This window comes from Cetorhinus maximus, chromosome 8 (assembly GCF_964194155.1).
Source record: "Cetorhinus maximus chromosome 8, sCetMax3.hap1.1, whole genome shotgun sequence".
NCBI classification, from domain to species: domain Eukaryota; kingdom Metazoa; phylum Chordata; class Chondrichthyes; order Lamniformes; family Cetorhinidae; genus Cetorhinus; species Cetorhinus maximus.
This window is the reverse complement of record NC_135886.1, coordinates 23,246,222-23,261,777: the sequence shown is the minus strand read 5'-3', so window position 1 is coordinate 23,261,777 and position 15,556 is coordinate 23,246,222. Positions and strand designations below refer to the sequence as shown.

General features: G+C 38.6%; 1 protein-coding gene across 1 annotated transcript in view; it reads left to right on the top strand.

Annotated features, from left to right (window-relative positions):
- LOC144683520 (SRSF protein kinase 1-like) overlaps positions 1-4,192 on the top strand; it is an 86,941-nt gene extending 82,749 nt beyond the window's left edge. Inside the window, exon 16 of the mRNA XM_078546590.1 lies at positions 2,965-4,192. Within this exon, the coding sequence (XP_078402716.1) occupies positions 2,965-3,149 (185 nt within the window). The 3' untranslated portion in view covers positions 3,150-4,192. The remainder of the gene's footprint in view (positions 1-2,964) is intronic.
- Positions 4,193-15,556: the final 11,364 nt, after the last annotated feature.

Here is a 15,556-nt window from a genome sequence, read left to right as displayed (position 1 = left end):
GGGTAAGGTTTTTTAATATTTTTAACTTGCAGTGAATTTGAGAGACTATGATGTTTGTATGCATGTTATAAAAATGTAATGGCAGACAATTCAGTAACTCAACCCAAGTCATGATTAAGGAATCTGTTTTTAATTTACAGTAATTATTAAATACTATTATAGCTGCTGTGCTTCTTACAAGGTTTCAATATGTTCAATTTTATTCAATGCTGCTAATGAGCCATATTTTTTTCAATGTGGTAAAGTGTTGGTAGTTTTTAATTGTTGCATACATTGTGTTGGCCTATGAAATTTTGTTGATCATGTAGATCAATTGGGCTACCAAGATCTTAGTTGCATGATGTAGCTTAGGACTTCTGCAATTTACTACCTAATAAATAGTAATGAAAGCAACTACGTATGTAATATTTCCAGTACAATTGTACATAATTCACACTTGTGAAGTGTTACATGGTATCTAACCTCAAAGGTAAATTCAGATTATAATGGCCTAACTTTGCACGTTTTTTAATTGCAGCTCTATTAAGTAAAACTATTAACTTGAAGTGAAATTTTGAAGAATGAGTTATGTATCCAAACTTCATAATTTGATTTGCTTTCAATTGAAGCAGCACTGCTCTTGCTGTAGATCTGTTACTAAATAAAACTAGAAGGTTACGCATTGTAGACCTATTCCACTTCTCTCCTACCTTCAACATTGTGTAGCTTAAATTGTCGCACATGTTGCTATGGATTGTTGAGTGTATAGTGCAGCAAGCTAAGCTACCTTAAACAATTTCAAAAATATTTTTAAATTTTACAATCAATTTAATGAGACTTATAAGTTGTGCAGAGGGAGTTTGGAGGATGTTGAGCGTCATGCCCCAAAGCTTGATATTGGGACCATTGCTGTTAATTTATGTGTATGATATAATTGCGTAAGGCCTACGCAAATTGGTCACATTTTCAGATGTTGCCAGTCTAGGAGGGGCAGTGAAATTGAAGTGGCTTAGAAATTACAGAATGAATTAGGTAAGATATATAATAGAATTTGCAGCATAAAAACGTCATGTGGTGTTTATGCTCTCTGCATGAGCCTCCTCCCACCCTTATTCATCCAACCGTATCAGCATAACCTTCCATTCATTTCTCCCTTGTGTGTATAGCATTTGCTAAATGCTTCTATGCTAGGCGCCTCAACTACTCGACTTGATAGCGAGTTCCACATAACCACACTCTGGGTAAAGAAGTTCTGTCTGAATTTCCTATTGGATTTATTGGTGGCTGTCTATATTTATAGTGCCTAGTTTTGGACTCTTGCACAAGTGTAAACATTTTCTTTACGTCAAACCGCTTGACAATTTCCAAGCCTTCTACCAGGTCACGCCTCATTTCTTTCTTTCGAGAGGAAAGAGCCCGTTCAGTCTTCTGATGAGTATGATGTCATCCTGGTCTGGTATCATCCTTCTAAATTTGCAACTTCTCCAGTGCCTCTGTGTCCTTTCTATAATATGGACATTCAGAACTATGTATCGCACTCCAAGTGTAGTCTAAAGTTTAACAGAACTTTCTGCTTTTCAATCAATCACTCTGGAAATTAACCCATTAGTTGTATTGAAATTCATTTGCCCATTAACGCCCATTCTGCAAGTTCATTTATCACAGTCTTCCTCAGTAATGACGAATTCACTGTCCACAAATTGAGTCCAAATCAGTTTTTGTAAAACATGGACAACAGTGATCCCAGCAACATTCAAATACTTGAAACAGGTGACATTCAAAGCCTTGTGAAACAAGCCAATGTTTTTTTTTGAATCTTCTAAAATTACTTCCCACCTCTTCCCAACCTTTGCTAGCCTGAATACCTACCCTTAATTTACTGTTCTGTTTTGCAGCCAGCTTATTATCCATTCTGCTACTTGTACCCTGACTCTAGATGCTCTGACTTCAGTCACTAGTCTGTGGTACTTCATTAAAAGTCCTTAGGAAATCTAAATGTATTGCATCTATATGTGGGCACTGTATTGGGAGATGAAATTTATCATAGGTAAGTATAAAAGTGCTGTGCATAGGAAGAAAAATGGGTGAGACATATTTCATGCATATTGAAATAACTAGGAATCTTACTAGTCTAAGCTTCTTAATTGGTCCAGAAAATGCAGAGCAGCACTCAGAAGTCAGTAGAAAATTGCAAAATGGCACACCAGTCAGAAGAAGTTATAATCTTAACTACGCATCGCTCTAGTTGGGCTATACCATGAATAGTGTTTCTGCTGGTTCCCAAGATCCAAGGTTGATATTCGTGTGCTGGCAAAGAATAATGATAAGGCCGGTCCCTAATATTGAGGGTCTGAATAACGAGGACTGAATGATGAAGCATGAACTTATTAGTCTAGAAAGGATGCATCCAATTGGTGATATAGAGAGATGAGACCACTAAGAATGGATTGGTAAATCTAGATCATTACTTCAAATTAAATTGCAAATCTAGGGCTGAGGAATATGGATTCAAAGTACAAGATAAGTTTAGGACTGAAATCAATACACAATATGATCAACACATGAGCTAGAGTCCAAGATGGGACAGTAGAGGAATAATTTAAGGGACAATTGAGGCCTGCAAATGAAGGGACTAAAGTCTTGTGGATTGATGTGTAAGTTAAGATGTGCCTTTCCCATGTAGACTAATTTACAGTAACTTTCTTATAGATGACATTGAAATGTTCTATCTCCAGTGACGGAATGGAAATCTGGCACAGCCAGTGTCATCTCAGAGCACAGTTCTTCTGTTTTTGTGCCATTGTTATACTGACAGCATTGAAGAGCTTTGTGGCCCCCGACCCAGTGTAACTTAAGCTGTGCTTGTACAGCCAGATGGAGGGAGTTTGACAGTATAGAAAATGATAACTCGGTTAACAGTCTTTTGTAATTCAGCTTGTTATTCTGTAATGTTTAAGATGCTCACCATGTTGTTTATCTCTTTAGGTGAGCTGAGGCACATCACAAAACTGAAACCTTGGGGACTCTATGAAGTGCTGGTGGAAAAGTATGAATGGCTACAGGAGGAAGCTGCTACATTTACAGAGTTCCTGTTACCAATGCTGGAACTGATACCAGAGAAGCGAGCCACTGCAGCAGAATGCCTCAGACACCCTTGGCTTAACTCATAGCAACCAAATTCATATTTGTTCTTTCCTTAAACTAGTGCAGCACCTGGTTCATTGTCTTACAGGTACAAATATATCTGTATGGGCTACTCCAATCTTTAGGCAGATTTTACACATTTAGTTGAAAAAAATATATACCGGAAAAGGGATTATGCAGGGGGTTTGGATTACAGAGAAATATGCATAGTCATTAATAGCTGCAGATTGTTAGCTGCTAATGAACACTAATTTAGTCTACATTCACCAGTTGTGCTGTTCATAACATATATGATGAGTGCGAGTATAAATGAGTAGTTCAAAATTTAATGTCTTTTGCCAAGGAACTGTAAAATCTACAAGTATCAGCATATGACACGAGAGACCACGTGAAATCTTACCTTATACTCGTACCAAAGAGATAGCTATCTGTGTTTTACACATAGGATATTGATCATTGAATTGGAGATTAAGGTATCTAGTAAATTAACTGCTTTTGCTTTGGAATGACTTGTGGCCAGTCTGCATGCTTTCAAGTTAGCCTGCTTAAGACCTAGGCTGTGCACTTGGCCTCCTGACCATGTTTTCTGTAGGTAGGTTGATGGCTGAGTAACTCATGTAGTTGAGTGTTTAAGATATGTTCATACTTACCAGCTTCCCAACTGCCATTCCTGGAACAGCACTTTAGAAGAAGCATTCTGTCAGTGACTGTTGAAGTTCCAAAGTACTTATTAGTACTTGAAATCTCGAGTTTATTATTGGAAGAGCTATAAGATATATAGTAGGAAATTGATCCTTTCCATTTGTCCCTTCTGTGTTTACATTTACTGCAGATCTTAGAAATTATAACATTGTATTTAAATATTACTGTTTTCTAATGAAGGTTCCCCATTTTGTGTTTTGTGTAACATCTGTCCAGAAAATGTTTTTAAAATTTGCTTCACTGCATAGTCCAGGAAAACCAACTGGAATTAATCATTAATTTGGTCGTGTTCTACTGCATTGCAATGTGGCTTGTTTACCTAAACAGACTATATTTCAAAAAAATAAAGTGAACTTTTTGCATACAACTTACGTGAATATTGTACATGAAAGGAAGTTGCGTTTGTAAAGTATTTTCTCTATAATTAGAGGAAGAGATCCTCACCAGTGCCAGAAGAAATGACAACCAAACACTTCCAGTGAAAATTTGCCTTCTAAAACACACATTATAAACCAAAGGCATTTAATTTAAGATTACACTACTATCTGTTTTTAGCTAGTGCTATATCCAAAGTCTGCAGAAAAGGTGCTGATCTTTTTTTCCAGTTGAAAAGTATCCTGTGGAACATCTGAATTAATCACATTTGACCAAAGCAACTAGCTGAACTTTTATTTGCTTCCGATAACATTTGGCCAGGTTGTGTGTTTAATGAATATTTAGCAAATCTAAAGTACAGGAAATAAGTGCAGGAATCATTGTCACATTGTCTTATACTGCAGGGCAGTGTTGGGTATGGTTTCACTGCCTTTCGAAATGGGCTTGAAAATGGTATATCAATAGTCAAGCTTTAACAACTCTGTTCTATACTGGTTGGAACTGCTTTATTAATTGCCTGTTAGAAATCCTGATAAAGATTCTTTGTATATATGATCCCAGCAACATTTATAGGGTGCAGTGATCGGTTTATTTTTTTTCCCTTTTTTGGAATTGCACTTCTTATGTAAAGCACCACAGTGATCAATCTAAATTTGAAATTGTGCACCAGTGCCATTTTGTAGGTCCCTTGCAAATTCCTCCTTACAGTAAGAACCCAATTGTGTAAATTTTGAAATAAAACAGATCAGGTGCAATTCTCAGTTCTTTTTCTTTCGCCGTCTCCCACCAAAAGAACAGTTGCATCTATGAGTTGTTATAGAATGGACTTCACCATAGACCCTTCTGGAAGATTTAACAATGACACAAATATGGCCAACTAATCACATCAATAGCAATGCTACAAGTGGTTCAACCAATATTCCAAATCTTTAAGGCATGAGGGATATGTTAATCTGTAATATCCCTTCACTTTCCAGCCATCATAGAATTAAAGTTCAAGAAATCAACTGACAGTCACAAATGTGTTTACTGGTGGCTATATCATGCATGATGCACATCATGGTTTCGCTAGGGAAAACTGGAACCTTGTGACTTAAAATGACCATTGACAGATGAAATTCCAACACCAGCAAACACGCTTACATTTTCATTTTTTAATCTTTGAGTTTAAGTACAGAAAACATGGGAAAGAAGAATGTTGCAGAGCTGAGAGGAAATGAAAAATAGTTCAACGAGATCCCTACTCTTCTCTGCAGGATTCCATATATTAAAATTGCAAAATTGTGTGAACTAAAACTTACAAGGAGCAAAAAAATGGCAATAAAGTTATGAAATTTTAAATTATTTTTCTAATGCAACTTAATTGGTTTGCCTGTATCGTGAGTGAAGGAAGGTACATGGGAGAAATAAATGGATGTTTGTTTTTTAACATGCTTCTAGATCAGTAACTCGTGACTTTGGCTGCAATACTAATAGCACACCTTTTGCATGACAGTGTACACTTGTATTTTATTCAACAGTGATGCTGTACTAATGTTTCCTATGGCTTAAAAACCTTGCGGTTTCATTTGTATCTCACATCTCTTTGCAGCTTTGGGGATCCAGGATTTCTTTATTTGGCCTCAAGTCCAGTTTTAAAATTTGAGTACAGGACTGTCTTCTTGATAACTGATGTACACTAATGAACAGTAACTTGGTAAACTTTCCTGAAAATGCTGGTATGAACAGACTGAGGAGATAAACTTCATGTGTGCGTGCAGAGTCAGTGGCGTAATGATAATGTCACTGGACTAGTAATCCAGAGACACACACTAATGTCCTGAGGACATGGGTTCAAATCCCACTGTGGCAGATGATGGAATTTCAATTCAATTAATAATAAAGAAATCTGGAATTAAAAGCTAGCTTCACTAACGGTGACCATGAAGCTATCATCAGTTGTTGTAAAAACCCATCTGGTTCAGTAATGTCATTTTAGGGAAGGAAGTCTGTTGTCCTTGCATGTCCTTCCAAATCCACAGCAATGGGGATGACTCTTAAATGTTTCCTGAAATGGCAGAGCAAGACTCAGATCAAGGTCAATTAGGGATGGGCAACAAATGGTGACCTTGTCAGTAATGCCCACATCCCTTGAAATAATTTTTTTTAAAAGATCATGACCCACATGGATATAATTTAAATTTTTGTGACCAAGATCACTGATTAGAACTCTGACTCAGTGGCACCCTTGCCTGAGTCAGAAGTTGGTTTAAGGTCCATTTTATGATTTAAGCATGTAATCTCAGCTGGTGCTTTGGTGCAGGACTGAGGAAGTGCTGCATTATTGGAGGTTCTACCCTTTGTACAAGCTGTTAAGCGGAGGATCAAAACCTTTATTAGTGGTACTGGTGAACTGGAAAGATCCTGTATCTCGTTCCAAAATAAGTGGCAATTTTCCTTGGTGTTTTGTTAACCCTTCCACAATCAACATCTTAAACTCAAATGAATTATATTGCTAGCAGTCTTAGATTTTGTGATTTGCTTTATTAAGTGTATTAACATTTTTTACACCTGTACTATTAAGTGAGAATTAGATGCATTGACTTATCTCTGGTCTTAACCAAGAAAGGGAGTTGCCCTTACTTCTGAAGGACTTTTATCCCCTGACCATGTGACTGATCTGTGTTGAGTGCTAAACGCATTGGAAAACTGACTGGAAAAAATCGACTTTCCTGAGAAATAAGAATTTTGTAAAAAGATGAAACACACTCTACTCAACAGGCGTGTGCAAAACTCTGCATTAGTTACCTGTCATATTTTGGAATTCACTATGATTGGCCAGAATGGTTATTTTAATTTAGAATTTCATTAACATTTTGTGGACAACAATGATGTAGGAGGCAGACTTTTCACTGCTTAAATTCACCAGTAATGTTTTGACCAAAAACTGCTTCACGTTTAATTGACCATTAAAATTTTTACGTTCAAAATTTTAAAACTTAAGTTGCAATTTCTTTGGGTTTCAGGCTTTAGGCCAGCCACATGCATGCCTGAAATTTGGGAATTGTCAATCCAAATGGTTTAACCGTTTCCACAGATGCTGCCAGATCTGATGAGTGTTTCCAGCATTTTCCGTCATTGCTTGAAACCATTTGGACTTGCTTAATAGTGTTACATAACAGCTGGTAACACAATTAGCCAGTATTGGTAGAGATGAAAGGTTTGGCTTTTACCATAGCCTTGAGTGGTATTCACTATCCCATATCTCTCTCATATTTAGAGAGAAAATATTACAATGAGTAGTAACCATAATTCTAATAATTGTTAATTCCTTAGACTTTCAATAACTGCTCTAATTAAATTCACTTTCCTAAGACCTAACCATATATATTTGCATACAAGACCAGGAATTTGTGTCCTTGTGGCTAAAAGGCTGATTTTCTTGTACCTGGGTTATATCTTGCTCGGATTTTCCTCATGGCTAATTCCCTCCAGGAGCAATTTCTACAAAGCTGCAAACCCAGCAGCAGTGCTGTGTGAACATAACATCCCTTCAGTTCCACTGTTTTCATTCCACATTGCTCTTCCAGTGTTATTTAAATAGAAACTCTCCTGCCTGACTCCAGCCTAGGCTTCAGCAGGTGTACCTTCTCGACTGGGCTGAGAGATTTTAAATCTGCATTGGAAGTATGGACTGAAATTGGGAGTGGAGTGTAAATGTCTTGGCACAAGAGAGGGAGAATGCTGTTCAAGAACACTTCAGTAATAAAAAAAAGTATTCCTATCCCAGGATCATTACTTACTGTATCTGTGTACTGCAGTTGAGTTGAATTTGTTTTAGTTCTTTGGGCTGCTCCCAAAAAGTGGGTAAGAGGAAGAAAAATGGTGAACAGCAGCTGAACACATGATTTCTGTCCCTATTGGATGTTGTTAAGCTGTTCCTCCAGCAATTTAAAAGTTCGATATAGCACCATAGTTTCAGAAATGGTGAAAAATGGTCAGGTATAATATTTAATACAGCGACTGGTATTTAGTGTATTATTCAACATACATGATTTTCTATGCCTACAAATTATTATTCTACTTGCTAATAGATTAGTGTTGGGTACAATTGAATCAAATGACTTGGCCTTATGAATATTTCCTGATGTGTCTTATTTCAATCGGAAAATAACCAACAATCTGCCCTCCTGCAGGATCTAAAATGGAACTGGACTGAACTTTGGGAGCTTTATTCTTGCTACTTTTAAAATGTTTTTGATGTTGAATTAATAGAATAAATTGATTTTTTGAAGTTTGGTTTAAACCACAAGTATGTAAAATTAATGGTCATCTCTGAAATCAGAAACTAACATGTAGCATGTGGCTTTATTTGACACCACTCGATACTCTACTGTAGAAGTTTGGTTCAGGGTTAATACTCACACACACAAATGCACACACACACAAATGCACGCGCACACAGACACGTGGACACACACTAGACACCCTGTACAAACAAACCTAATGCTGCTATTGGCATGATGACTGAACCCGAATTGATATCAAATCCACACATATAAAGGTTTGGAGGGTTGTGGAGCTGTGCAATACGCAGTTGTTAATGCATAGCAAATATATTACCAACATTATTTCAAGTTGTTGCAAGGTTTGTACACTTTATTTCTAAAGCTTTGCACTTTTATATATTTTTCAATAAATTACAGGACGGTCTCCTTGTCTGAATCTTGTGTTGAATTTTAACAACTAAGGCTTGATGTAGTGTTTGTGTTACTACCAAGATGATTTAACATTTTCCATTTTGGAACAAGGATTTCAGGATAGATAAAAAAAATAGAAGCCATAATATACATTCTCTGACAGGCTCCCTCGAATGCTGTATTTTTAAAAATGTTATTTGTTCCCTATATTTTATTTGTTCTGGCACTGTTCTTTATAAAGGATTTTGTGTTTTAGTTACAAATGTCTCTTTAAAAATAAGTTTAAAACATTTTTGAATAAAAACAACTTGCTGAAATGGTCTGATTTTCTTGTCATATTTTTATATAATTTTGCAACAAAATTTTGATTCAATGTGTGCCCAAAATATGAGAAGATAGTGATTGGTAGAAGACTATCTTAGGGGGACAATAGAATTAATATAAGTTTTTTTTTGATACTGTTGAGTTTTGGAGTTGCATCTTTCTTGTGCTGGGTTAGTCCTTAGCTTCCTGTATGAGATTGTGTAAAATTCCAAAGCTTTTAAGAATGCTACAGTGCTTATTGTAAATTACTGCATAATCCAGTATAAGATACTAGAACAGTGCAATCAGTGCCAAATTTTGGTTTAGGTTTCTGGCACAGCTTCTGCTGTGTTGGGAATAGGGACCTTTCTAGAAAGAAACATTTGTCTTAAGTGAACGCATCAACTTCCAAGCTGTTTACCTGTGTCCATTTTGTGGTGGCGGTCCAATCACTAAAGTGCAAACAAATCTGTATGCTAAACTAGCTAACAGTCTGGTATATTGTGAGGAATTGTCATGTGAGGTGGTCAAAATGTCAAAACATGAAAGCAATGCTCTTGGTTTATAAATATTGTCTTAATTCTAAGGCATTACGAGGCAATAAAATTGTTATTCTATACAATAGACTACAAACTTAATTTATTTTGTTTCTCTGGTGGGTTGTTGTTCCACTACGGACACCTAACTACAAGCAGCATTGTTCCATGTTATTTTGGCAGTAGTTTTCTGAGATTATAAATCATTGCAAGTTATAATGGACTATCATAGCCCGTTTGTAAATGGGTAAAACACCATTTTTGTAGGAAGACCAGCTCTGTGAAGCTGCAGCTATCCATTTCCATACACAGCAAGATTTCTGTAAATCTATGGTGAAAAACTGCCCTAATACTTGCCTAACTCGCATCACATTTTGGGATTTTTAAATAATTTTTCTAAAGCCAAGATCTATATAGGAAATATTTTAAATATGCTTGTAAGTTAAAGCTCGCCTTTAAAAGTTAAATTCATTATGCCAGCAGACATTAGATTTCAGGCTGCCAATCCAAATTGGCATCCTGCAGACAGAGGTATTTGACTTGCTGCTTCAACAAATCTCATTTGAACTTAACAGGCGTCATTGGTAAGCTTTTGTCTTTGAAAGATGTTGGGCAGGGGAGTAACACATAGCTTATTCTAATTAAAACTAATTTTGCCACCCACTACAAACAGATTAGAAAGAACCAATCCCTTATTCCTATTAAAACAGCTTTATAATCTTTGTTCAAAAATGGTGTAATATGAGATCTTTTCACTTGTGACAATTTGAAGCATACATCAATTCTTCACATCTAATTAAAACATTGCTTGTGCGTTGAAACATTCAGTCTTAACTAGTTTTTTATCATAAGAATTAAGACATCATAGATGAATAGCAGCTATTTGTCAAAGTTTAAGATACGTACATTCAATACAGTGTACACACAGTACAGAACCATGATACTTCACTCTGTTTGGACTTAAGATGATAATGCAAGTGCTCTTCCTAATGAGGTTCATTTGTATCAACACAGTGGCAGGAATTAAAACCTTGTAACACATTCATCCTCTGATTTATGGCCGTGTAGCATGGGCCTCCAATGAATGAATCAAAGTAAATCACATTTCATAATTTTGACTGTTATAACTTGAATGCAGTTCCACAGAATGAGGTACAAACTGCTGTATTAACCATTCCTTTCGGGAATCTGCAACATAATTCACCTGCTAAGGAGAATACTGAAGCTTCTTTGATCCAATATCACAAGCATGCTGAACAGCTCTGGAAGTAAACAAAAGAATACAGCTATGAAAAATATTTTACTCTAGGGCCTCATTTCAAAATGCTGCAATACCCGTTTACCAATAAACTAAGACTGGTGTGATCTGAAATGAGAGAAAAAGCTTCACACACAGTTTAAATCTGGTATCTAGAATATTTTGCTTGATTTTATAGGCACTTCAGCTCCTATAAGAAAATTTTATGCTGTTTCAAACTACCAACACTGCAAGAATGCCATTTTCTGTTCCAAATATAACTGTGTGGACTTTATAGATGACTTACCATAATTGATACAAATGTTGATGTCTTTATTAGGCATTGTCCACATCTGCAATACAGGAAATAAATTCAATAAGGTGTTTGGAACTGATTACCATATAAATGAGTAATTGACTTTGTGACCTGACTTGTGTAGTAGAATTTCTAAAATTAACATAAAACCACATGCATAAAATGCAATAAGCCCTGTGAAGGAATACATTTTAAAAAAAACTTCAGTTTTGCCTGAAGTAACTTTTTATCTCCCTTTTATAAACTATGTTGAATCCTTATTACAGCTTAGTTTATGTTAGCACATTATTACAGACAGGAGGGGGTTTAATTTAAACAGCCTGAATTTCTCCCCCCTCCACATGTCCAGAAACAGAAACTTGTTTTAATTTTGATCTCCCCTTTGAATGGTGAGGTATTTTTCCCACCTCTCAATTTTGGTGAGATCCAATTTTTATTAATAACCCCACAGCAAACTCATGATGGGCTAAAATCAGAGGGTTAGTTTATTTGTGCACACACAAATGTCGGGTTGGGGGGAGGGGTGTTACTATGTAGCATCACAGTACATTCTTACAAAAAAAGAGGGCTAGAGAAAGAAAGGGGTACAGGGCAAAGAGTAGAGAGAAAATATTGTTTCACGTGAGTCCCAGAGTCCAGAATCAAAAGTCCAATGGTGTATTCTTTCACCGAGTAAACTAGCTGAGGACTGATGCTGGATATTTCATTTTTCCAGCAGAGATGACTTGAGTGATGGGAGGGCACATAATCTTGTAAGTGCTGGTATAGAAGTTCCAGTGGAAACAGTGTAAATGGAGGCCAAGCATTGACCCAGACCGAGCCCTTGTTCTGAGCTGCTGTTTTGGTTGATGGAAGATGACAGTCTGAGCTTTGCAGCTCCAGCAAGACCGGGTAACTGGTTGTTGCAACTGGTGGTAGTTTTTTTTTTGGTGTGTGTGGGGCGGGGGGGGGGTCATGTGATATGTCTCCCACATCTCCACTTTGGTTTGGACAAGGGATGCTTATTACTTTATTTGGATTCTTGATGGTTCATGTTTCAATCATTAATAATTTCAAAAGATTTCTCAGGGTCCTTTGTCCATGCAAACTGTTTGTCTCTGTTGGCCAGGTCTAGCCCTAGAAATGCAAATGGACTTTGTAGAACTTGCTTGGATTTGATATCTGCAGTCACAGGGGTCATTAGTGCTTCTTTACAGATAACGAGGTGGCAGTTGTTCTGAATGCCAGGAAAGTTCCCTTTTGTTTGAGTCATAGCCAGCAATGGCTTCGGTCATTTTAAAGCCCTTGCCCAGTATTTTTTTTAACTTTAGTTAGCCATGATGTGTATATAATTTCCATAAAAATATAGTGAGGCCTTAGCTCCAGGACAACATTAATAAAATTAAAAGACCCTTTTATATTACAGATTTAGTTTTTGGGAGCAGAGCATCACTTTTCTACAATTGCGCTGCACTTGTGTACTTGGTCTTTCTCTGAATCAAGACCATTATGTGTGCGCAGAATTGGTCACTGCACATCTGTAATGTAATTGTCGTTTTGAGATTTATCGTAATATGCAAAATTCTTAACATAATGAAATGCTTGATGTTACACTTTCACATTTTAGGTGGCACAACACTTTGTGATTGACCATAGGTACTAAGATCGAAGGAAATGCAGGCTGCCTTGGCCATCCATCTTAAAATCTGACAGCTGTACCTTCAGCTGCCTACTGCTCCTGGAGATCTGTGGGAAGCCAATAGCTGAAGATCCACATGAAAGCTTCTCTATATTTTGAACAGAACACACAAATTTAAGGTAATTGGCAAAAAAGCCGTGATGAGGTTGAGTTTTTTTGCGCAGTGAGTGACAATCCAAAATGCACATTGAAATAGTAGTGAAGCAGATTTAATAGTAACCTTCAAAAGGAGAGTTGTATTTATACTTGAAAAGGAGAAATTTGCATGGCTATGGGAAAGGAGCATAGGCATAGAACTAAAATTGAATAGCTTCAAAGAGTCTTCACAGGCACGGGCCAATTCCTTCTGAGCTGTGCTTTTCTATCTAAATTGAAAATAGAAAATACTGGAAATGCTTGGGTCTAAGTGGTGTTGACAGAGAAGGTAAGGCATGGGTAAAGTTTTGGGTTCCTGGCCACTTTTCCAGAACTGACCTTTAATCTGACAGCCATAGTGGATCCCCATCCCAAAACCAATCCAAAATTTCTTCCATTCCCACATGCACTTTTAAAATTTTCTATTTAGGGTGGGTGTTCTAAATTACCAGCACTCGCTGTTCGAGAGGATGGGTACTATGGGTAAGACCTGTATTTGAGTCATTGGCCTAGATTTTGTGAAAGAAGTAATGGTGAGGCTAACAGTGATCGCCATTGTTAAAGTGAATCCAGCCTGCAACTAAAAGATCCAGGAATCAAATACATGGAATGGTGTTAAGTTGGGTTATTTGTGTGATAGATCTACACACTAAACATGCCAGAAAAGATTAAGGCTTGTCTATTCAAATGCAATTGAATTTTTAATGGTGTGATATGTTTTAATTACTCCTAACTCCTCTGGCAATGAAAGTTAACTTCTGCAACTACAGAGTCTCATTCTTTCAGTTTTTAATGTTGGAGATTTTTTTAAAAATTGAAAAATGTGTATTTTTAAAACATTGGGTGGAATGGCCCCAGATTTGCACTCAGTGCAGTAGTGGCCGGGTAAAAGCATGTTTTACCCACCGGCTGCGATGGCAGGATTTCAAGCTGTATCGGCCCAAACCCGCCGCATTACTTATGCATTCCCGGGAATTATGTAGTTTCCATGGTGGGTGTGCTGTCATTCACCTGCCACACAATCAGCTCGCCACTTCACCCCAGGCGCCATATTTAAGGTCCAGCCGCACGCACACATCCCAGCCCATGACTACATGCAGGGAAGATGTCTACGAAAGGCAAAAGGACTGCAGCCCCCAGATTTAATGACACATCGCTGGAATGCCATTTGGTCACCATGGAAGCCCGATGCGATGTCCTCAACCCCCACTATGGCTGCAGGATGGGCAGCGGCATCACCAATCCAGCATGGCAGGTGGTGGCAGCGGTGGTCGACACCAATGCCCTGCAAAAGAGGACAGCCACCCAGTGTCACTATAGGATGAATGGTCTCACCTGTTCCACCAGGATAACTCGCTCTTCTCATCTAACTCAACTCTCACCCTCAAACCCATCTCACATCCACAGGAATCTCACACCTCAAGGGACAACAACAGTAACTATCTCCCACTCACACCCTTACATCTCCATTAGGCTCATATTCTCTGGAGCTCACATCCTCATTCCTGTCCATGACTCTGCTCACCGCACAAACATTCCACGCAGTGCCATGTGTCCTCACACCCTCTCCATCTGCTCCCATGCAGGAGAAACTGGCTCACGTCAGCAGGGAGTGGTCCCAGACCAGGGGTGGAATGGCCCAGATTAGACCCTTCACTCACTTTTTGAGGAGCGTGCCATTGTGCTGACTGGTGAGGATGTGGGCCGTGCCTGTGGCAACAGTGAGGTTGGCAGTGAACACCCACCTAAGGATCCTACACCACACAATCCCTCCCTCAATGCAACTGAATACTCTGCCCCCTGCTTTTGACTCTGCATTACACTAATGATCTCTATGTTGGTTCACACGGAGATCTGCCAAGGGACCGACACCCTCAGCCAGCCAGTCCCTCAGCTCCATCCACGTCCTCATCTGTAGCCAATAAGAGGTGGAAATAAGCAGCCCAGACAACCTGTGCACTTGCCCACACCGTCCAATGCAGAGAGACACACCTTGGTGGGACCTAGGTCTAGAGCAGGCTCGGGTTCACAATCTGGTGGCTACAGAACGGGCACCTGTCTGCAGCAGGAGGAGGCAGGTTTAGCTGAGCTCCCTGGCATTCAGAGGATTGCTGGGGAGGAGGCACCTGTGAGGTCTGAGCCAAATGAAGAACCTCTGGAATTGGCCTTCCAGCTCATCCTAGAGAGTCAGAAGAAGGTGTGGGAACATTGAGCAGAGCTGTTGGAAGCCCTCAACAGAGTGGCATGCGAGCCAGAGGAGTGCGCCTGCCTGCTGTCTGATGCAGTGGTACCCACGTGTGCGCATGGAGTTATCCATGGGGAGGATGGTGGATGCCATGGAGACTCTGGCCCAGCAGACTGCAGAGGTGCGTGCAGATCTGCGCTCCATCATGGTAACCATGGGTGAGTTCTTGCATTTGTAACACGAGTGGGGAAATGGGGCACCCCGACGTCCCTCCAGATGCTTCTTCC